Source organism: Pelophylax lessonae, assembly GCF_965119305.1.
Source record: "Pelophylax lessonae genome assembly, chromosome: 7".
NCBI classification, from domain to species: Eukaryota; Metazoa; Chordata; class Amphibia; order Anura; family Ranidae; genus Pelophylax; species Pelophylax lessonae.
Genome location: NC_138774.1, coordinates 124,048,469 through 124,072,492, shown reverse-complemented (window position 1 = coordinate 124,072,492; position 24,024 = coordinate 124,048,469). Strand labels below are relative to the sequence as shown.

Here is a 24,024-nt window from a genome sequence, read left to right as displayed (position 1 = left end):
GAGGAAATCCTAAAGATTCGCACCACGCAATATAAGTCTTCCATGTGTGATAATAGACCTTGCTGGAAGTCGCTTTCCTTGCTTTAATAAGGGTAGGAATGACTGAAGCTGACAAACCTCTGTCCTTCAGTACTTGGGTCTCAATGGCCAGGCCATTAAAACCAGCGACTGTAAAGCACAATGGTAAATTGGTCCTTGAGACCACAGACATTCCTTGAGACGAAGTTTCCACGGAACGTCTGCGACTAGCCTGTCCAAGTCGGCCAGGCCGGCTTGGCGAGGCCAGCCTAGAATTTCTAAAAAATCTTTTTAAGAAAAAAATCTTGCCAGGACCGAAGATCCCAGCAAGGTATCTAGGTCCTTACTCCTGACTAGACAGAAAAAAAACTGATTTGCTGAGGCAGAGAGAGAGAGGATATACCCTCTGGGACTGCCCCTAGGGTGTGGCCAGAGCATTTTAATTTCCTGTCTAGTCCTGCTCCTGTGGAGGCAACATAACCCGAAGGTGCTGTATCACCGAGGACTACGTCTGTCAATGAGCGATAGAGAAAGTGTGTTTTGGACAACCCCACTGTTTTGTGACAATATTATCAAAATAAGCAGGAAAGGGGAACGCCCTCGCCGCCTTGGAGGGCCTCTGGGTGCCAAAAGGGACCGGCGCCTCCGACGTAGCATCAGCCACATCCTCCATTTTTAAAGTTTCACGCACTGACACAATCAGTGCATCCACCAGTGACTTTTCATTCACGGCTGGAGGAGAAGAGGAATCATCCTCACTATCTGAGCATGCAGGATGCGTGGACACAGACCCAGAAGGATAACCCGCATCTGCGGTGGCTGAATCAGATTCAGGATCTAATAAGACAGATGAAGCAGGTGAAGGCGGGTCTAGCCTGTTTTCCCAGGGCCAAATCCACCTTGGACACTAAGGACTCCAGGACCGCCGTCAGTGCAGTAAGGTATTGTTGGGACCCGGCAGCCTCTGAGAGGAGATCAGGTGGGGAAATGTGCTCCAGGGACTCTATTAGTGAAGGGGGGACCCACACAAAAAGTGTTTAACATTGCAAGGGACACCCCCACCGCGCTTGCGGCACCACAGGGCCCAGCACAGAGCACTACCGTTGTTATAGCAGACAGAGGGAGAGAGAACCCCACAAAAAGGCTCACCACCACCGATCAGGTACTTACAGCACCAAGCTAACTGCATCACTAATCAGGAAGAGGAAGATCCAGGAGTCAGAACTAGGGGATGAGGAGGGGCTCCCACTGCCGAAATCACTGCCCATATAGCTTCAAAAACATGGCAGACGCTATTTTTGAGAAAACCACAAGAAAATGATCGCCGAGGCTACACAAACATGGACGCCGATCTACAGCACAAAAGGCTACAAGAAAATGGCGGCACCACACAGCTCCTGGGGGGGCCAGGGGTGACAACAAGTCCACAGAGGACCACATAGAAAAGGGGGAGAAACACTGCATGGGAAGGAGAGGAACCCGGGGGTCCGACCGTCCCAAGGAGGGGCCAACGCCCACCCCAAAACCCTCCAGAGGTAGAGGGGGACAGCTACTTACCATACCGGGAACACGGTGGGCACCGCTCCATCAGAATGGGGGCTGTCAGCCAGGACTGGGGGGACCCTCTGGATCTAGATTATCCAGTCCGTCGCCCAGTCTGGCAGTTGATTGAAGATTCTCACAGGAACAAAATAACAAAGATAGGAAAAAGTTCCATTTAAAAAGGGAAAAAAAAAATTGCAGAACGGCCGTCTGCATATGTAAACAAGGAAGATCGCCGTTCTGCTAGTAAGAAAGACCCCATACAGTAAGAAAACACTCCCAGGAAACACATTTAACCCTTTCATCGCCCCTGTTAACCCCTTCCCTGCCAGTGTCATTTATATGGTGACAGTGCATTTTTTTTTAGCACGGATAACTATATTGGTGCATTTTTTTTAGCACGGATCACTGTATTGGTGTCACTACAAAAAGTGTCACTTAGTGTAAGATTTGTCCGCCGCAATGCCAAAGTCCCACTAAAACTGATCGACGCCATTACTAGTAAAAACAATACAAAAAAGTTTTTGTAGTTTGTAGACACAACAACTTTTGGGCAAACCAATCAATATACGCTTATTGGGATTTTTTTTACCGAAAACATGTAGCAAAAATACAGATTGGCCTAAATTGATGAAGAAATTTGATTTTGTACATTTTATTTATTTCATTTTTTTTTTTTCTTTTCAAAATTGTCGGTCTTTTTTTGTTTATAGCGCAAAAAATAAAAACCGCAGAGGTGATCAAATACCACCAAATAAAAAACTATTTGTGGAAAAAGAACATCAATTTTATTTGGGTACAGCGTCGCATGACTGCCCAACTGTCAGTTAAAGGAACGCAGTGCCGTATAACAAAAAAATGGCCTGGTCAGAAAGGGGGTAAAACCTTCCAGGGCTGAAGTTGTTTAAATAACTATAAATGAAGGAAAGTTTCCAGCTATGCATCATCTGAAATGGTTAGATTTAGCAGCAAGATTTAAACAGACAGAACGCAGGTAAATTTATGCACACAGGGGATGTTGTGCTACCTTTGTATTTAAAGCTGTATTTCAAGTAAGAATTCATGCATAAATGTCCAATGAGAAAAATAACACCTATGTCAACGCATTAGGGTCATTATAGAAGAACCCATCTTTGCTTCTCTCTATAAGAAGCTTGTAGACCAGTTTCTCTTATTTTTGTACAATAGGAGATTAAAATGCTACGGTGATTTTTAATTGGAGAATGTTTTTTTAAAACAGGTAAAAACTCTTTCATGCTTTCAGTATTTTTATGCTGTAAAGTATAGATCTCACTGGCTTTTCCTGTCTTATCAATGCATTGTGATGTTCCATGGTAACAAGTCCTTCAAACACCTGTCAGCTTTGAACACAACAGAGATCATTCATATGTAAAGTTTGCAGAGTCAGCTTCTAAAGAGTGAAAAGGTTATACTGCAAGGAAAAGCCTCCACATGTTAATGCACGAGCTTGGCGATTAAAACCTGAGGATCTATTATAGGTTACATTAATACCACATGTAAATAGAGCAATGAAATGATGTGTGTGATTTTTTAAGGAAATCCTTCATGGGGACCCAAGAGGTTGTGTCTGTGCTTCATGTCAAACTGACGGTTCTTGACCAGTTCCACTTTCTGGCACTTTTTGTTTGCACAAGAAAATCATTTTTTTTTTTTTTTTGCTAGAAAAATTAGTTAGAACCCCCAAACATTATATATATATATATATATATATATATATATATATATATATATATATATATATATATATATATATATATTTTTTTTTTAAACAGAGGCCTTTAGAGAATAAATTGGGGGGTTTTGCAATTTTTTATGTCACACAGTATTTGCTCTGCGTTTTTTCAAACCCAATTTATGGGAAAAATAATTACTTTAACTTTTAATGCAGAAAAACACAATACTTAACCCAATTGTTTTATAAGATATAAAAGATGATGTCACGCTGAATAAATAGATACTAAACATGTCACGTTTTAAAATTGCGCACGCCCACACAACAGCGACAAACGCAGAAAATTCTACTATTCATAGACAACGCTTTAAAAGTCTTTACAGGTTACTGCTTTAGAAGTACAGAAGTGGACTAGTGCTAGAATTACAGCCCATTCAGACTGGCACGATCCAACTTCGAGAGGCGACCTGTGAAGTCAGAGTGCACCGCGACTTCGGCGCGACTTGCAGGGACTTCACATAATGGAAGTCTATGCAAGTCGCTCCCAGGTCGCCCCAAAGTAGTACAGGACCCTTTTTCTAAGTCGGAGCGACTTGTGTCGCTCCTATTAGAACGGGTCCTGTGCTAATCAATGGCGAACGACCGAGCGCAACTTGTCGCCTGACAAGTCGCGCTAGTGTGAATGGGATCTTACTGCCCATGATCTGATGATACCTCACATAAGTGGGACAATCGCAGTTTGCCTGCATTCAGAACCAACGTACACATTCGCCTTTGTGCGCCAACATGGAGGGCACTTAAACTATTTTTTTTTTAATTATTAATTTATACATTTATTTTTTTAATCACTTTTATTACTGTCACAAGGAACGCAAACATCCCTGTGACAGCAATAGGCACGATGGGTACTCTATGCAGGGATCTGGGGTCCACAAGACCCTAAAACCTTCCATTGCCCTTGAAAGCATTCAAAACGCCAAGATCCGCTTTTTTTAATAGTATAACAAAGTGTCTGGAGATAAAACCTCAAAACACCCGCCCAGCGCTGGTGGCCACAGAAATGATATATGTTTAAAATTAAATATAATAAATATATACAGTTCAAATATGCAAAACCGCAGACAGTCAGCACTTCAATAGTGCATTAGCAGCTGCTTTATAAAAGTCACAAAAGAGTAATAAAATGTAATCTCTCCTGCACAAAATAGCAGCATTGAATCACACTCAGCAGCGCTTCCATTTAGTCCATATATAAATATGTGTCCATAAATACAAGTGTCCATATAGGGTTAAACAGAGGTTGAGGTCACAAAAGTGTGAAAGGGGCCTTCAGTAATCAAGGTATAGTGTGTCCCCTTTCAATGCAGAGTGACCACAGGGTGCCCCCTTTCAATGCAGAGTGACCACAGTGTGCCCCCTTTCAATGCGGAGTGACCACAGCGTGCCCCCTTTCAATGCAGAGTGACCACAGCGTGCCCACTTTCAATGTGGAGTGACCACAGCGTGCCCCCTTTCAATGCAGACTGATTGACCACAATGCAGAGTGAACAGCGTGCCAAGCCCCAGTGCACTTGACTTGCCTGTTGTAGCGGCGGCTTCCTCTCTTCAGTCCCCGCGTCTCTTCGAGTCCTCCCGCGTCCCGCCTCCTCCTCGGCCAATGGCATTGGCCAAGGAGGAGGAGGATCCGTGAGACAGTAGCGAATTTTCATTCGCTATTGTCACACAAATGGGCGGGCTCGAGGCGCACTGCTCTGCGCCTCGGGTCCACCCTTTTCGGAGATTGACAGTGTCAGAACGATCGTGCGGGCCGCATGCGGCCCACGGGCCGGAGGTTCCCCACCCCTGGCCTAAAGGAACACCAGGGTGATTCACTGCAGTTGTGAAAACTATTTGAAACCTCCGTTTAACCCTATATGGACAATTGTATTTAAGGACACATATTGATATATGGACTAAATATAAGCGCTGCTGAGTGTGATTCAATGCTGCTATTTTGTGCAGGAGAGATTACATTTTATTACTATTTTGTGGCTTTTTTTAATACTTTCGATTTTCAAAAACTGGTGCCTTTAGGATGCCAGTAAACAGAAAGTGATGTCATGACGTCGCTTCCTGGCTACCATATCCAAGACCCGATTAAAGCCGATTTCAGCTTTGTTCGAGTCGCCGGCCAACCAACATGGGTCGCCTGCTGCAGGCATCACCCCGATACAACCACTTGAATTCAAATGACATACAGGTACGGGATTTGGCGGCAAGTGGTTAAAGTGATATTAAAGTTTAATTTCGCACAACAAAAATGTAATACTTACCTGCCCTGTGCAATGATTTATCCCTGATCCCCCTCTTCTCCAGTCCCCTGCCAGCGTTCCTAGCTCCCCCCCCCCCCCTTCAAGTACCACCACCCCCTCCGACTGGGCTTAGCCCCACCCCCAGCTCCCTCCCCAATCTGCCCTATGAGGAGGGAGTGGTGAATGAGGGCTTGCTTTACTGCTTGTTCACAAAATGTAAATACTTTAGCACAGTCTAGGCGCAGAATCACATTAACACTCAACAATGAAACCTCTTTCTGAAGTGTAATAGAAACCATCCATTTTATTTTATTTTTTTTTTTTTCTTCAGCAAAAACAAAATCCCTATACTAAGCATCTGTAAAAGTTACAAATTCCAATTCTCATAACACAACTTACAATAAATACATGTGGATATCACTCTGTAGGTATTTACAATGTCGGATTTACTTCTACTTATTATTCATCAAGATTTCTTACACGCTAGGGTATTTTATAGAGTATAAAAATATTTCTGCTCTATGAAAACATACATGTTGCAAACACACAATGGATGCAGCAAACGGTCACTACTGTTTTAGGTGGAATACCGAAAAATGCTTTATCTTGCAATTTATCAAATAAAATGGGGAAAAAAGAGCAAAGCTATAGTGTAAGGTTTGGTTACTCATAGCAATGCAGTTACAGTGGAAAAGAAAGGGTAAGTAAGTATATCCATCTTTTGATCAGTAACCATTTAAAGTGACATTAAAGTCTTTTGTTTTTTTTTTTAGTTTAAAAATAACAAACATGTTATACTTACATGCTTTGTGCAGTAGTTTCGCACAGAGTAGCCCAGATCCTCCAGTTCTCGGGTCCCTCACCGGTGCTCCTGGTCCCTCCCTCCTGCAAGGTGCCCCCATTGCAAGCAGCATGCTATAGGGGCACTCAAACCGAGCCGCCGTTCTGTGTGTCCTTTCAGACATGGAGCTGAAACTTGGCCTAGCCCCTCTCTCCTCACTGGCTCAGTGACTTTGATTGACAGCAGCGGGAGACAATGGCACCCGCTGCTGTCTCAGCCAATGAGGGAGAGTCCCGGATAGTCGAGGATCTTGTGCAACATCACTGGATCGAGATGGGGTTCAGGTAAGTATTAGGGGGGCGCTGCACACAGGTTTTATTTAATCTTAACCACTTAAGGACAGCCCTATGTACATTTACTGCGGCAGGGTGGCCCTTAAGTGCAAAATCATGTACCTGTACGTGATTGTTTCAATCGGCTCTAGAGGACGTGCGCACACCCACTTACATGTAATTGCATCCAGGACCGATCACTTGCATATGGTCGGTGCATGAGCAGACTGCCTGCTGGGGTTCTTGCATGTAATAGTCATGTGGGTGCATTAGCAAGTGTGGATGCACCCTAAAGCATAGGCTTGGCTGAGGGCGAGTCACTTTTGGATTAAACTGCATTCTACACAATGGAAAAAACTGTAACAGAATGGTTTTAGTTCCTGCTGTAGTACAATGCATAAGGGATAACTTTAAATGAGAGGAAACAGGAGAGTGTTCATTTTGCAAAGTTAATCTTCTCCTGGCTAAAAAATTACCCAGTTTTTATGCCCATGACTGGATGTCTAAAGTGAACAGTTTTACCTTTTCGCTAAGATCAGTAAGCGCTCACTTTGCTACATGAACAGTCTGTTTAGTAAATTACCATTTTTTTTTTTACTGCTCTGCTGGTTTTAATCAAAATTCTTTTGTATCTACCATATCATGGAAAAAATAGGGCAGACATTTTACCCCCTTTACTTTAAAAAGGGAAGATATTTGCTATTTTAATCATACATGTAAAAGAAGAGATTAGCTTGATTTAAATAATCCTATCAATGTTTGTTAGGTTTTTAAAAAAAAAAAAAAACGTGTTTCTACGTAAAGTCTGTAATTGTATAACTATATGTGGGCAGCCGAACTTGCCTATTACATACACACAGGCTATACAAAGGGGTTGATTTACTAAAACTGGAGAGTACAAAATCTAGTGTAGCTGTGCATGGTAACCAAAAAGCTTCCGGGTTTTATTGTCAAAGCTTAAACACTTTGGTCACACCAACTGCGACATTGAAATCGGGCTACTTCACTTAAAGTAGCACGATTTCCAAGTAGCATTTCAGGACTTAATTATAGAGACTTCTATAAATAAGCCCCGAAAAAGGGAGAAACATGTCTGAGTAGTTCTCGACAGGTGGAAAACAGGAGCCGAAGCCATCTTTTACCCAGCTCATTACATTTATGCAACAGGGAGTCAGTGTCTGTGTGCAGAGGGCCACCATTTTGTTGAAGTCTACTGGAGCCTGACAGGCCAATTCTGTCTGTCTTGCACCATTCTATTCACATGCTGACACGTTTAGCGTCGGTTCACACTACGGCGATCCGACTTAGGGGGCGACCTGTGAAGTCGCGTGCACCGTGACTTCGGCACGACTTGCACGGACTTCATAAAATGAATTTCTATGCAAGTCGCTCCAGGTCGCCCCGAAGAAGTACAGGATCCTTTTTCTAAGTCGGTCGCTCCTATTAGAACCGGTCCTGTACTACACTATGGGACGCGGCGGTGCGTGACTTGTCAGGCTGACCAAGTCATCTGACAAGTCGTACCAGTGTGAATGGAGACTTAGAGGGGCATTCGGGCGGTACTATTTTCAGTGTTTTGGGCTAGATAAGTAAAAAAAAAAAAAGTTTTCTGAAAAGCGTGTTGCAGTTGCTGAAGGATGAGCATACAAAATACATTTTATCATTAAAACATTTACCATTAAAAAAAAAAAAAAAAAGTAAAAAAAAAAAACAATTGTTGAAAATTTGTTATGAAACAAGCTTTTTTTGTAGTTTGAATTAAAACATTTTATACACTTTACATAACTAAAACACATAAACACAATGCCTTTAACTGCCAATTCCAGCACTTGATGAAAAACAGCGCTCTCAAATAAAAACAAAAAAAAACTAGTGCCATAGAAAAAAAAAAAAACACTAACAAGCTCAACCAGATTTTTGGGCTTTTGTAAAATACTCACAATTGCGTGAGAAACTTGTTGCAAAGTCCTGCGGTTTAAATTTACTTTTGAGTTATGGCAAGTTTAGACAAATACCAGGGGCTAGGTGGTCAAAACTCCTAAAAAAATTTAAACATTATATCCTTGGTAAGATCAATACAAAATTGATTCTGCTTGGTTGTCACTGAGTTCTCGTTATTTAAGGCCCATAGTGCGCAACATTCAAGTTAAAAACGTTCACCATTTCCTTAATTACACTGTAAAGCCTTTATTTTATATAAAAATGAACATGAAAAGTGAAGCTTTGCCATGTTATTGAAAATATTTTAAAATTGTTAATTGTACTCAAGTACTGTCCTGAATAATAGAACTTGTCTTTTCCTGGCCTGTCCTGGCTTCTCGTGACGCTACATTCTCATAGTTGTATATCTGCAGTGCAAGATCTAAGGCACTGCTGCGTCTGTCTACAGGTCCCAGGAGTTTCAGCATGAGATTTGGTCATGTCATTAATTTACTGCTCATGGTTCTTGCTGGAGGCTCTGCCATAAGGAAACAAACTACTACTTTTAGGGAGACCACAAGTAATAATGGTAACTGGTCATTTGCAAACAGCTTGCCTTTTATTGAGCACACCTTCAGTTTATCTTTAACAGAAAGCTGTTAAATACTTGGCCTGCTATTGCTGACCACCTTATAAAATGGTTCGCTGCAAGACCATTATTCTCTTCCTCTGGCTATAATACTTGAGAGTCAGCAGCCAAGGACAAATTAGGAGCCCTGTCATTATTTGTTGCATTGTACTAGGTAAACGGTTAAAGTTAAAAAAAAAAAGAAAAAAAAAAAACACACTAGGTTATATACTGCTACTACAGCAGGTTCACTTTAATCTAAGCACTCCAGACTTATGGAAATTGGTGCAAGGTAAAACATAACAGATAACATTTTGCCTCTAATCTGAAGTAAATGGAAAAAAGGGACATGGAATAGGATTGCTTGTCATAAACATCACCTCTATTGTTTGATTTTCATGAAAGCCCCTGTGGAGATCAGCTCTTCCAGTAGAATCCTGACACATTTTTAAGTGTAATGAGCGAGTGCTCATGCACATGGACACATTTAGGCATACACTGCAAGAATTTGGCATATTTCCATGACCAGGAGTCACAAGTGTTGGGGTATGGGCTTGTGATCATGGCTGTATGCCAACACTTGTGACATTTAGGTGCGGAATATGCCAATTTTTTTGCGATGTAAGCCTGAACGTGTTTGTGTGCATGAGCCCTTATCCACACAGCAAATGACTGACAAATACACAGGGTAAGATAACAAGCATGAATGTTTCCCTACAGCTGCACTTTCTCATCTTCTTCATCACTGCCACCAATGCTGCTGTCTGTAGATGCTGCGTCAACATCACCAGCCTGTGTAGCCTTTGCATTTCCTGGCAGATGGACACCGCTGTCTGTAGATGCTGCGTCATCACCAGCCTGTTCCGCCTCTGTGTTTCCTGGCAGGTGGACACTGCTGTCTTTGCTATGTGTAGGCTCTGAGACAATGTCCTGCTTCTTTTCCAATTGTCCGTTACTAGCGGGTAATGTTGCGCTGTCATTACCAGCAGCCTTGGATTTTTTCTGCTCGTCATCGAGAAATTTCTCCCATCCCTTGAGCCTCTCTTCTCTTTCTCGAGATGTCTCTTCAATCTGTAGAAGAAAACATTCAGTACACTACTTCAAAACTTTGCATGGGTGGATAGTAGTATCTGATGGTAATTAAAACAGGACCATGGGCAAAATAAAAATGAAATATATATGTTGCAATCTGTCACACATCCTATTTGCTTTTGCTTTATTTTTTTTTATTACCAGTTGATAATGCCAGTAGTTTTATTATTTGTCCTACTTACAAGCTACAATTGAAGAGACCAGCTCTAGCAGTGATGAAGAGTCTGGATTACAGAGAAAATTTTAGAAGAAAAAAAAATGCACTAGCAAAAAATAAAAAATTGCCCTTTTCAGGCAGAAGATATGCATACTGGGAGTGGGAGAGGTTATCCTGTGCCAGCCTACAGTTTTTGCTTGCCATTGTGGAATCCTGCTGTAGGCAGAAATATAATCCAAAAAGGTCAAAGACTTCCAGTGTCCCTTACTGGATTGAAAAAAATATGAAATCTGGAATCCAGCAATACATTCCCTGTTGTGGGAGAACAACATACTGTGGACTGAATGGTGTCAGCCCTGTCCAGTAACATTTGCTAAACTAATCACCCACTCCTATTCTCTGATTCCTACAACACAAAGGCTAATCATTATGTCGTCTATGATAAGAACTAGAAAAGGCCAAAAAGCATCTGTGAAATAACACAGGAAGTATACAGAGTGCTCAGAATTGCTCTTTTTTTTACAAGGTCAGCAAGGTTTTTGTATACCTATTAAATAGATTAAAAATACTTCTAATTTCCTAATCAACAGGTGAAATAGGGAACAAATAAGCTCTCTTTTTAAATAGGAATTTATACACATTAAGTCCCAGATTACCTGATAATCTGTAACACCATCCCACGTTTCCACAATGAGCTGGCGACCACCAAACCATCTTCCATTGAATGCCAGAGTGCAGGCATCACCTTCTTCTGCTTCTTTAAATGAAACTGATGCTACTCCATCAGGATGCCTCTAAAGATAATAAAAAAAAGCCACTTTGCAATCATAGAGAAATAGCTGGCAATGTAAAAATACATTTAAATGAAATATAGAGACCCTATTAAAAGCTAGTTTAAAAGGAAAAGTAAAACATTTGCAAAAGGTCAAAGTGTCCACAGAATGTCAGCTTCTTTATTTAGGTTCCCAGTAGTAGACAAAGGGAGGGGGAGGGGGCTAAAGAGCAGACTTGTGACCCTTTGCCTTGTTTATAATTAAGGCATTACTGTCCACCATTGTTATGAATTCCCAGACAGGATTTTTGTAAAACAGCCTGGTTGTAAACAGGATCAGAGGACAAAAAAAATATATATTTTTTACCCTCTGGTCCTCCAGGTCTCCCAGTGCCTTTTTAGGACCTGGGAGAGACCAGTGTCCAACATGGCCACACCTTATATTAGCGGAGCTCAGCCATTTTGTTGGTTAGTTACCGGACTAAGCTGGGCTGTATCCAGCCCTGGGGGTCTCTTCCTGCTTCAGCGATCTTAATACTAGGGAGGTTGTTGTGGAGGGACCCTTCCCACCGCGGTGGTTATTGAGAGCAGGTGTCTCTAATTTTTCCCACCCACGGGGAGGGGGGCAGGATCCGGGGGACCTAATCACTACGTATTTATAAGGGGAGCACGCCAGGCAAGGCATATTCATCCATTGGGGAAATTGCTGTACTTTGGAACCACCATGTATGAAGGTTGTGGAACTCTGTTTTAAAGATGGTTTGGTGATTGGTTACTACTACGGACTACATTTTAAATTACATCAGTTAAGTTTCTCTTTAGGGTTGGAGATTACACTGGACTGACTAGGATCAGTAACTGATTGTGGGTAGGTGATGACATCGGTGAGTAGGAAGAATTCCCTTCCAAAGATTTGTGCCCAACTTGGAAAGGAGGTGGTAGTGAGCCCTATTGGGGCCTGGGCTGCTGCCTCAGGGAACAGCCTTACGGTCGATTCGGCATGTAACCTTGTAAAGTAGCTAGAGCAGAGTGCCCGGTATCAAGTTAAAAAGTTGAAAGTGGGTTTAAACAAGTTTTCTAAAGGTAGCAACAACTCAAATCAAGCCAACGTGTTTTGGGGAACAGAGTCTCCCCCCTTTTCAGGACTGTTGCTGCATGCTAATGGATGGGGAGGGATCCCAATCAGGTGTGCCTGTAGCACAAGGATCAGACAGATAGATGTCTGAGTGCCAGCTGTGAATACAGTCAATGTTGCCTCAATAGTCATAGCCGGAACTCAGACATTCATCCACCTGATCCTTGTGCTGGGGGGGGGGGGGGGGTCTCTGTTTCCCCGAAACACGTTACCTTGCTTTTACTTGTTACCTTCAACAAGCATCTTTAAACCCACTTTTAAAAACTCACATTTACTGGATACCAGGCGCTCTTTTCTATCTACTATCTAGATCACTTAAAGTGATTGTAAATGATCACCTTGTAAAACAACCCATTCAGTCTAAAATGAAATGCAAGAAAATGTTTGTATAGAACACATTAAAAAAAACTTTTTTCTCCCCTTTTTTTTATAGGCAATACCGTTCCCTCTGTTCTCAGCTGCATAAAAGCTGGGGGGAGGAGGAGAAGCAGCAGCACACTGACCTTCCCAATGAATGGCTGTGCAGCAGGGGCATGTCAGGGCAAGTGTGATCATTGGAGGAGAGCATACCGAGTTCCCAGCACAGCTAGAGAACTGACCACAGTGTGCTCTCCTGCCTGTGTGGTCAGTTTTTAATAGGAAAGTAGTGGGACTGGCAGGAAAAATGGGGGATTTCACACAAAGGAAGCATACAAAGTGAAAAGGATACTTTCTCATACAAATACATGATGCAAGCAGGCACATATCAGGAATATGAAGTATTGGGTTAATAAAAGCTTTAAGTTTGGGTGGGCTATGTTGGTACCTTCTGGGTAGTCACAATTGAACCAATATTACTAGTAGGACTATGCACATCCATCTTTTTTCCCAGGGCCCCTTTTCCTGTGTATTTTTGGTTAATGATCAAATTCTATTGATACTAAATAAGGGCTATTTATGTATATGTATTTATCTTTTAGACACTGTTTATTGGAGTCCCTAGTATATTAGGCAACTTATTTGATTACATGGTAGGTAAGTGTGTGGAAATTACTACTTTTGGCCCAACATTTCTTACATTCCCTTCCCCAAACCTCTTCCTTCTCCCACGACCCTTTCTGTTTATTATTTTTTCTCTTTCCCATTTATTCCCTCTCTTTTTGGCCATTTTTCAGTTGATGTTTTTATACTGACGTTGGTCAATCTTTTATAAAGGATTTCTTGAATAAAAAATATTTTAATATGATTTTTGTGAACTACCTCCACAGAAATAGATAAGTCCCTGTTGTTTTGTCTGCAAATTGGTATTATTTATGAGTCTGGGACATCTCTGTTGTTTTTTTTTTTTTCTAGCTAGGTCTATACAAACTTCCCACCAAGGCTATATATGAGGATTTTTCATAAGTCAGATTACTGGAACAACCTAGTCTTCAGTGCCAAACAAATCATTTTTCATGGAGTGAACTACCTGTCCCAGGACAGGATGTTGTGTTGCAGAGGTCTGCAGTAGAACTGGCCAAAATGGGACTCCCTTGAAGGAGGTCACCATCAGACCCAAGGTTTCATGCAAAAGTAGAGAGTTGGGACAACTCCTGGACTGGGGAGCTCAAATCTGATATTGTAGAGTTTGAAGTTTCTCAGGTGGAAAAAAAAAAAAAAAAAAAGCACCCTGGCCAGAGCTGTGTTGCGGACTTAACTCAAATACTTTAAATGAGGAGTTGGTTCCAGCAATGATTTTGGAAGGTTCAGGATTCATAAAAATTGCTGTAAGGTCTGGACTGTCAAAGCCATGAAGTCATACATAGCCTGCACCAACTGTTACCTTACCAGGAGGTCATCTAAGCATCCCACAATGAGGATGCAACGAGAGCACAGCAGGGCTGTCACTGGAGTCAGCACCATGGTGAACACTCGAGATGCAGATTAGAGGTTGAAGGACAGGGCCACAAATTGGTAGTACTGGGGTCCCAAAGCAAAGGAAACACTGAAACAAAATGGGTATGTGCAAATGTTCAAGGCCTATTTAATAGCCTTAGATGCCAAAAAGTCTCCCTGGTGAAGGAAGGCGATGAGAGGATAGCTGGATTCAATGCAAAATGTCTGAGCTCGAAGAGATTCAGAGTTTAAAAAGGGAACAAGGGGACAACTGCCATCCTTGGAATCATTCTGCCACAAGAATTAGGGCAATGACACCTTAAATGCAGAGGACCCACAAGGGCTTGATGAAGAACTGCTAATCTGTGCAGGACACAGCAAGATTGGATGTGAAAAACAAAGGAGGGAGCAGTGATCAATTCTCCACCTTGCAGCCTTTGGAGACCATTCCTTCACCTAGGTGTCTGAGATGCAAGTTGTCCAAATGCCAGCAAAAGCTTAACAAATGTCCTGCCATTTTGAAAAATGTATGCACACCTTTATGCTGAAGTTTTGTCTAAGGATTTGGTGGACTATAAATCCTGGACCTTGTCAGTTGACTGCAAGCAAAGCTTTGGGGGGGCGTCTGGATGGACATGAAAAAAAAAAAAAAAGGCAGTTTCATAAAAGATAAAGAGGGAGAATACTTTGCATTTTCAATCATTTGCTCCAAGTGTTCTACAAGCAGGGGATCAACCGCAGTAGTGACAAGATCCTTTTAAAGCCTTTTTTGCAGTGCACATATACAGTATAGCTGTTTGCTATAGTAGTAGTACCTGCACTACTTTGATGCAACTTTTGATGCGACTTTGATCAAGAGAGTGTAAAGTTGGATCAAAGTCGCATCAAAGTCTCACTCTAAATCGCAATAGTGGAAATGTAGACTAAAGCTCAGTTTCCATTAGTGTGACTTGTCACAGCCGAATAATTTTAATGGCACCCATTCCCAGCAACATGACTTTGAAAAGGTATCGGCACTACTTTAAAGCAACTTCGATCCAGAGAGTGTAAAGTTGGATCAAAGCTGCACTCTAAATCGCAATAGTAGAAACGTAGACTAAAGCTCAGTTTCCACTAGTGTGACTTGTCATGCAACTTTGGACACACAAAGTCGCATGACAAGTCCCAGCCTATTGATTTCAATGGCACCTGTTCCCATCTATGCGACTTTGAAAAAGTACCTGCAATACTTTTATGCAACTTTGATCCAGAGAGTGTAAAGTTGGATCAAAGCTGCACTCAAAATCGCATCAAAGTTCCACTCTAGCCACATTTTCACTAGTGGGACTCCTAATTTGTGCAATTTAGAGTGCGACTGAGTGCAGATTTGAGCCACGTTACACTCTCTGGATCAAAGTTGCATTAAAGTAGTGCAGGCACCTTTTCGAAGTTGCTGATTTTCAAAGTTGCATAGATGGAAACGGGTGCCATTAAAATCAATGGGCTGTGACTTGTCATGCAACTTTATGTGTCCAAATTTGCATGCCAAGTCACACTAGTGGAAACAGAGCCTAAAATTCATTACTCGCATGTAATGAGCAATAGAAAATCGATCTGTATCCTTCTAAACTTTCAAAAATGTTCCTTTGTACCTTATTTCTTTCATACATTGTGCCAGTCACATGACCACACTCTCTCTCTCTCTCAGGAGAAGCTGCTTTGGTAGCCTAAACAAGGCTATAAAGACAGGAGGAGATTATGTTCTGTGAAGGATAGGAGGGATGGGGGTGGAGCTGGGCAGGTCTAGGCATGCCTGTCTAAGAAAGAACGACAACTTTTCAGAAAGTGAAACACAGCTTAGCAAATTCAGATAAAGGGAGATAGCGTTGTCGGTGAAGAACAGGAAGAAGCCGATTTATTAGATAAGACTTTCTAAGCTAGACAAGCAGCTAGCCAGAAACTGAATAATATCAAAGATAAAGATATTTAACATACTATTATTAGGAAAAAAAAAAATATTTTTGACTGGAGTTTCCCTTTAAGGCTGGGCACTGCTGGATCAACAATGGGGACAGACCACTTTTTAACAAAGTCCTCTCCAAAGGGGTACAAGTCTAATAAGTGCTTGAGGGAAGCAAACATTCATAACAGAAGACTTGAACAGCAGATGCAATAAGAAAACCTTTGAGGTCTTAGTGTCTCTCAAGGACCCAAGACTGCGAGCAGCACTAGTAGAAGAAACGGGGCTGATGCTCTAGTTTCAGACAGGTGTAAACCACATCAACAAGAGCTGTAACAGTAGCTTTTAAGTTGAAGAAATGGCAGAAGACTGCAACTTCTTAGAGGCAAGCTTGTCACGTAAAGAATGGACTGACAGAATCTGGCAGTCTCTGTGGCAGATCACTCAGAGGTCACGGGCAGATCAGATACAGAATCTGCTAAAGGAGGGTGCAGGAGCAAGCTTGTTGCTTCTTTGGTCAAATTCAGCAAATAAATGTGCAATTTGGGCCAATGTCATCTGAGAGGGCAGAGCTATGGAAGGCTTTATAGGTAGACTTTAGGATCAAAGGGCAAAAGGATTTCAGGCTGCAGACACTGGGCACGTTAGTAGGCACGCTGCACGCAATATCTGAACCATAGGAGTGTGAGCTGGGGGCACCATCTCCCTGTATCTAGAATCAGACAGAATGTGACCACATTGCAGTTAGCCATGGAACCTAAAAAACTTGTAGCAGATGAGGGTCAAATGGTCAGAGGTGACCAGTCAATGTAGAGGGCAGCAGGAACAGAACGAATATCAGAGTTCCATGAGGCTCTTTGAAAGCAGGAGCTGCAGCGGGGAGATAAATCTTTGATGTTGTATAGTGAAAAAGAGCACAGAGCACGTGTGCACCCTGCAGATGACATCAGCACTGAATTTGGAATGAGCCTAACACAGAACCCAGTGCCTGAAGGTCACTTCCAGGCTATCCCCACAACGTTCAGTCCAGTAAGGTCTACAGCACTCCAAAAGCCAGGCTGCAAACAAAGAAACCAACTCAAGCAGTGATTTAAAAAAAAGAGTGTTTGATTAAAGAAAAAAAATTATGCTAGTAAAAATTGGGTGCCCTTTTAGTTTCTTTACTTTTACTAGTCTTTTAATCACAACTAAATTGAACTTTTAGTTTGACTTCACACATATGCATTAAGGTAAAGTGTGATTTCCTGTGTATAAAAACAATGAATCCTAATGCATGGTACGCATGTGTTTTAGGTACAATTAACTTAGAATGGCTGCCATGCTTTGGTGTGCACTGAAAGAAATAGAACATGCTTCATTTGATGCAGCACATACCAACACACTGTAACTTATCACAATGCACTTCAATGCATAGAAATACATGGTTTTCAAAGAGAAAAGAAAAAAACAAGCATTGCAATGTGTTTTAACAACACACTGCAGGAAGCACTATGCACAATAATGCATGAGGTAAATAAATGCATAAAGATTCACAATGCATGCACTTTCATGCACTGCAAATGCATGGTTACAGAGACCCACCTTGGCAACACGCCATGTGCTTTTGGCCTAGCTACACTCAACACAACATTAAAGAATGACTGTTAATGCACTAAAAGATGCCAACTTGCATTTTTAGGACAGCAATTTTCAGCGCAGCCTTTTTAAAAAGTTTACGTAAAACAATCTTTATCAGATGACTATCTATACCAGCTGTTTCCATGTAATGTACCAGGTTTCATATCCATGAAGGTACCCATATTACATAACCATTAAAGCCCATCTCCAGCCAAAATGTTTTTGTTTTTTTCGGTTTTGGATTCAGTGGGAGAAGTCCGAACCAAAATTGTTTTGGCTACTAGGTTTAGGTCTCTTTAAATTGTGTACAAAAGTCTTACATCAAATATAAGGACTTTTTTCACTTGTCCAAACTTTTCACATTCTGATCGCAGATCTTCTCGAATTTCATTCAGAACCAGAGGATCCTCCTGTATAAGCAAATTAGTTAAATATACATTAATCAAAATAAAATTTAAAATCGGAAAACATTTCCTGCATTCTAAAACTTTTTTCTAGATGGTAGTTTTCTAAAGCAGTCCAACATAACAATGGTAGGTAACAACGCTTTATATATTTCTTTCAGATGTAAATAACCTATGTGACTGTATAAATATATATCATTCTTAAAGTGAACCTGTGCCCAGACTATGAACATTATTTACATTTTCCTAAATCTAAAGTTTAGGTATGACTTTTTTTTTTGCATTGGATCAGTGGGGGAAAATAATTATTTGATTCCCTACAGATTTTGTAAGTTTGTCCAATTACAATGAAATAGAGGGTCTATATTTTTTTTTATCATAGGTGTATTTTAAATGACAGAGACAGAATATCAACCAAAAATCCAGAAAAAAAAAAAAAAAGAAAATATGCTATAAATTTAGTTGCAGTTCAGTGAGTAAAATAAGTATTTGATCCCCAAGCAAAACATGACTTAGTAACTGGTGGAGAAACCCCTGTTGGCAAGCACAGAGGTAGGATATTTCTTGTAATTGGTTACCAGGTTTGCACACATCTCAGCAGGGATTTTGTTCCACTTTTCTTTACAGATCTTCTCTAAACCAATAAGGTTTCATGGCTGTCTATTGGCAACTCAAAGTTTCAGCTCCCTCCATACATTTTTTTTATAGAATTAAGGTCTGGCGACTGACTAGGCCACTCCATTGTTACCTTGGCAGGAATGTTTGGGGTCATTGTCATGCTAGAAGACAGATCTTCAGTGTTCTGGCTGAGGGAAGAAGGTTCTAATCCAAGATTTTACAATACATAGCCACATCCATTGGCCCTCAATGCGGCAAAGTCAGCCTTCCCATTAGCAGAGAAACAGCCCCAAAGCACCATGTTTCCACCTCTTTGCTTAACTGTAGGGATGGTGTTCTTGGGGTCATAGTCAGCATTTTTCTTTCTCCAAACACAGCTAGCTGAGTAAATGCCAAAGAGCTTAATTTTGGTCTCATCTGACCACAGCACTTTCTCCCAATCCTTCTTCGAATAATTAAGATGTTCATTGGCATGACTGTACATATACCTTCTTGAGGAGGGGGACTCACCATGTTTGGAGGAAGAAAAATACTAACTATGACCCCAAGAACATCATCCCTACAGTCAAGCACGGTAGTGGAAACATTATGCTTTCAGGCTGTTTCTCTGCTAAAGGTACAGACTCTGACTTTGCCACATTGAGGGGCCAATGGATGGGGCCATGTATTGTAAAATCTTGAATGAGAACCTTCTTATCTCAGCAAGAACACTGAAGATGGGTCATGGATGAGTCTTTCAGTATTAAAAATTACCCAAAACATATCACCATGGCAACAAAGGAGTGGCTCAAGAGGAAGCAGATTAAGGTCATGGAGTGGCTTAGCCATTCTCTAGACTATGCATATTTATATTCTGATTGGACTAATGTAAATATGTAAAAATCCATACCCAATTTCATCTTTAACAAGTAGCAAAGGAGCTTTAAGAAAGCTCTTGCTGACCTCTGGAGCTGCAGGCACCATTGTGCTATAATTTACCCTTAATGATCACAGCAGAGGAACAAAAATCTCACACCTCTCCACTTCATTTTCAGAGAAGCAGGCATTTGGCAGCCTACCAGCCTTAACCACTGGAAGATTTACCCCCCTTCATGACCAGGCCATTTTTTGCGATACAGCACTGCGTTATTCTAACTGACAATTACGCGGTCATGCAATGCCGTACCCAAATACAATTTGAATTCTTTTTTTCCCCACAAATAGAGCTTTCATCTGGTAGTATTTGATCAACTCTGTGGTTTTTATTTTTTGCGCTAGAACAAAAAAAAAAAAAAAAAAAAAGATTGACAATTTTGAAAAAAAACTAAAATTATTTTACTTTCTGCTATAAAGCATATCCAATAATAAAAAAAATTCAAAAATCAAATTTCTTCATCAATTTTGGTCATATGTATTCTGCTACATAATTTTGGTAAAAAAAATCCCAATAAGCGTATATTGATTGGTTTGCACAAAAGTTTTAGTGTCTACAAACTATGGGATAGATTTATGGATTTTTTATTTATTTATTTTTTAACTAGTAATGGCGGCAATCTGCGTGACTGCGATAATGCGGCAGACAAATCAGACATTGACACTTTTTGGGGCCAGTGACACTAATACAGTGATCAGTGCTAAAAATATGCACTGTCGCTGTACTAATGACACTGGCTGGGAAGGGGTTCACATCAGGGGTGATCAAAGGGTTAACTGTGTGCCTAGCCTGTGCTCTCTCACTGTGGGGGAGGTGCTTGAACTATGGAAAGGCTTTGATCCATGTTCCTGCTTTGCAGTAACACAGGATCAATGCCCTACCTACTGACAGTACGGCAACCTGCCTGGTTTACATATTGCTGTTCTGGCCTAATGATCAGCGGGTCCCGGAGGACATTGAGTCTGCTGTACCCGCAGATCGGCTTCAGCTCCCCCAGACCCGGAAGTGCAGGATCACATACTAGGTAGAGCTTCCTTGCCACTATATATATATATATATATATATATATATATATATACAGTATGTGCTCGCCAAGCGGTTAACGATCAATTACTCCACAGTACCCGCAGGTACAATAACCAGAATCCACTGGGAATAAATACAATCTTCCCAAGGTACGTCCTTAAAGCGATATTAAACCCAGAAGCAAAACATTTATTATATTCCAGCTAACCAATTCTTAGGTGTGGTGACTGCATGTTTTTTTTTTTTTTGTTAGGCTTGCTTTCTTTTTATTTTCATGCAGTCAGTAAGATTGTTTTTTTTTTCAAAGAACAAGCTCTCATGTTCAATTACAGGAATGAGACAAACCATTTACTACTGATAGGGGTGACAATGATCAGCTTTTATTCATTTTTCTATAACCTTTAACCCAAAATGGAAAAAAAAAAAAACGGTTTGCTCAAACTGCTTATAAATGGTTAGGTGAAATTTGGCTTCAAATTGTTAATGTATTTAAATCTGCTAGTAGATGGACAATAATGCGGTCTGCTCTAATACTTTAATACAGTAGGTGCATCAGTGGCCAGATCCACAGGTGACAACAGAGGGAAATGTAATGCAGCCACCACATCAAAGGATTGGTAAGCTGCAATATTATTACATTTTTTCGTTTTGGGTTTAATACCACTTTAACCCATGGACGATGGAGGGCCAGATGTTCTGGAATACTGTTCAGTTAGAGATTTTCTGTGTCTAAATCAGCTCTTTAGAATCCAAAGAGTAGTTTATTGGAAGGTGGGAGACTTGCAGAGGTGCAAATCCCTGTATATGCCCATAAGCCTTACTGACATTAAAGCTTCAAAGTAATGGGTCTAGTAATGTGGGCCCTTTACAAAACACATTCCCAATCATCTGAAGTAATCAATAACATAATAAACTAACAGCAGTGAACATAATATATTGTAATTAAATTAGAAACAATCACACATTGCTTACATAAAGAAACTCTCAAATATTTTAACAGTTACTGATCATCTGAAAGAACAAACAGTAGTAGCAGGCTGAACACTGGAGGTTAAACCAGTCACCCAACCCACATTCCACAGGGTCGTAAAAATATACAGCAATCTGGTCTGACTGGTACCTGCATGTCCAGAAGTTCTATTTATTCGTCATCAAGTAAGGCATTTCTCTTTAATGAAAGACAAGCAATGCCCCAGATAATGCAGATTTCCCTATAAAACAGGGATAAATAGCAATGATTTTATGGCATCACAATAAAAGCAGCACACTGCTGCCTGCCAGAAAGTACCTGTAATAACGGCAAGTTTTCTTCATAAAAGACAAGTTGTCTTCATAAAAGACAAAAAAAAAAAAAAAAAGGATCTGGTCTTTCCCTAAACAAAGCCTACAGTGATTTTTTTCAGATCACCTCCCTTAGCCCTGGTTCACACTAAATGCAACTTTAACCACTTCCCACCCAGGCTAATTCTGACACTTCTCTCCTACATGTAAAAATCATTTTATTTCTAGAAAATTACTTTAGCAGAGTCCCTAGGGAATAAAATTGTGATCGTTGCAACTTTATATTTTGCACGGTATTTGCACAGCAATTTTTCAAACATGTTTTTTTGGGAGGGGAAAAAATAAAAAAAAACTTTCATGAATTAAAAACAAAACATTAAAGTTAGCCCTTATTTTGGTAAAGATGACGTTACGCTGAGTAAATAGACACCTAACATGTCATGCTTTAAATTGTACATACTTGTGGAATGGCGCCAAACTCTGGTACTTTAAAATCGCCATAGACGCTTTATAAATGTTACAGGTTACTGGTTTAGAGTTGCAGAGGACGTCTTGGGCTAGAATTATTGCTCTTGTTCTAACAAGCGTGGCAATACCTCACATGTGTGGTTTCAACGCAATTTACATATGCAGGCATGACCTACGTATGCGTTCGCTTCTGAGAGCGAGCATGCGGGGACAGGGGTGTTTTAGGCTTCATGTACACGGGACGCTGGAAATGGCCGTTTAGGAGCAGTTGGGCGTTTTTTTCAGAAGCCCCTGAACGCAGCTCCATGTTATCTTATCTGTCCATGTACACATGGTCGTTTACAGTCATTTGCAGGCAGTTGCGTTCAGGGACTTTTTTTAGAACGCAATTATTTGCGTTCGAACGTGTGTTTCCTGACGTTTCAAACGCAGAAACGCGGCCGAACGCGACGAACCTACGTTCAGCCACGTTATAATTTTTTTTTCTTCCATGGGAAGCCTATTGATTTGAATGGAAATCGCACCGCAAGTCGGATCCGACTTGCGGCGCTACCTGCACTGTGAGAATCTTGAGGGGGAACTCCACGCCAAAAATGGGAAAAAAACTGCGTGGTGTCCCCCCCAAAATCCATACCAGACCCTTATCCGAGCATGCAGCCCGGCAGGCCAGGAAAGGGGAGGGGACTAGCGAGCGGCCCCACCCCCCCTGGACCACATGCCCTCAACATGGGGGGTGTTGGTGCTTTGGGGCAGGGGGAGCTCTGCACCCCCCACCTCAAAGCATCTTGCCCCCATGTTGATGAGGACAAGGGCCTCATCCCCACAACCCTGGCCGGTGGTTGTGGGGGTCTGCGGGCAAGGGGCTCATCGGAATCTTGAAGCCCCGTTTAACAAGGGTCCCCCCGGACCCCCTCCCTATGTGAATGGGTATGGGGTACACTGTACCCCTACTCATTCACCACATAAAAGGCAGTGTATGGAAATAACGACAGGAGACGTTTTGGAAAGTTTATTAAAAATCTTCATCCGGCTCTTCTTGTCTTCTTCTCTCCGGGGTCTTCTGCTCTTTTGCTGTCCGCTCTTCTTGTCTTCTCCTCTCCGGGGTCTTCTGCTCTTTTGCTGTCCGCTCTTCTTGTGTTCTTCTCTCCGGGGTCTTCTGCTCTTTTGCTGTCCCCTCTTCTTTTCTTCTCCTCTCCGGTCTTCTGCTCTTTTGCTGTCGGCTCTTCTTCCTCCGGTCCTCCTCCGACGACGTCTCCGGTGATTATGCCGGTCTCCGGTCTCTGCAGCTTATTATATAGCCATTAGGGGCGTGGCCCGATGACATCATCGGGAGGCCCCGCCCCTAATGGCTATATAATAAGCTGCAGAGACCGGAGACCGGCATAATCACCGGAGACGTCGTTGGAGGAGGACTGGAGGAAGAAGAGCCGACAGCAAAAGAACAGAAGACCGGAGAGGAGAAGAAAAGAAGAGAGGACAGCAGAAGAGCGGACAGCAAAAGAGGAGAAGACCCCGGAGAGGAGAAGACAAGAAGAGCCGGATG

General features: G+C 41.6%; 1 protein-coding gene across 1 annotated transcript in view; it reads right to left on the bottom strand.

The window, feature by feature from the left end:
* Positions 1 to 9,772: 9,772 nt before the first annotated feature.
* HTATSF1 (HIV-1 Tat specific factor 1) overlaps positions 9,773 to 24,024 on the bottom strand; it is a 49,141-nt gene continuing 34,889 nt past the window's right edge. The window contains exons 7-9 of the mRNA XM_082263558.1: positions 18,092 to 18,181; positions 11,111 to 11,248; positions 9,773 to 10,276 (exon numbers count right to left, since the gene is read on the bottom strand). Of these exons, the coding sequence (XP_082119684.1) occupies positions 9,920 to 10,276; positions 11,111 to 11,248; positions 18,092 to 18,181 (585 nt within the window). The 3' untranslated portion in view covers positions 9,773 to 9,919. The remainder of the gene's footprint in view (positions 10,277 to 11,110; positions 11,249 to 18,091; positions 18,182 to 24,024) is intronic.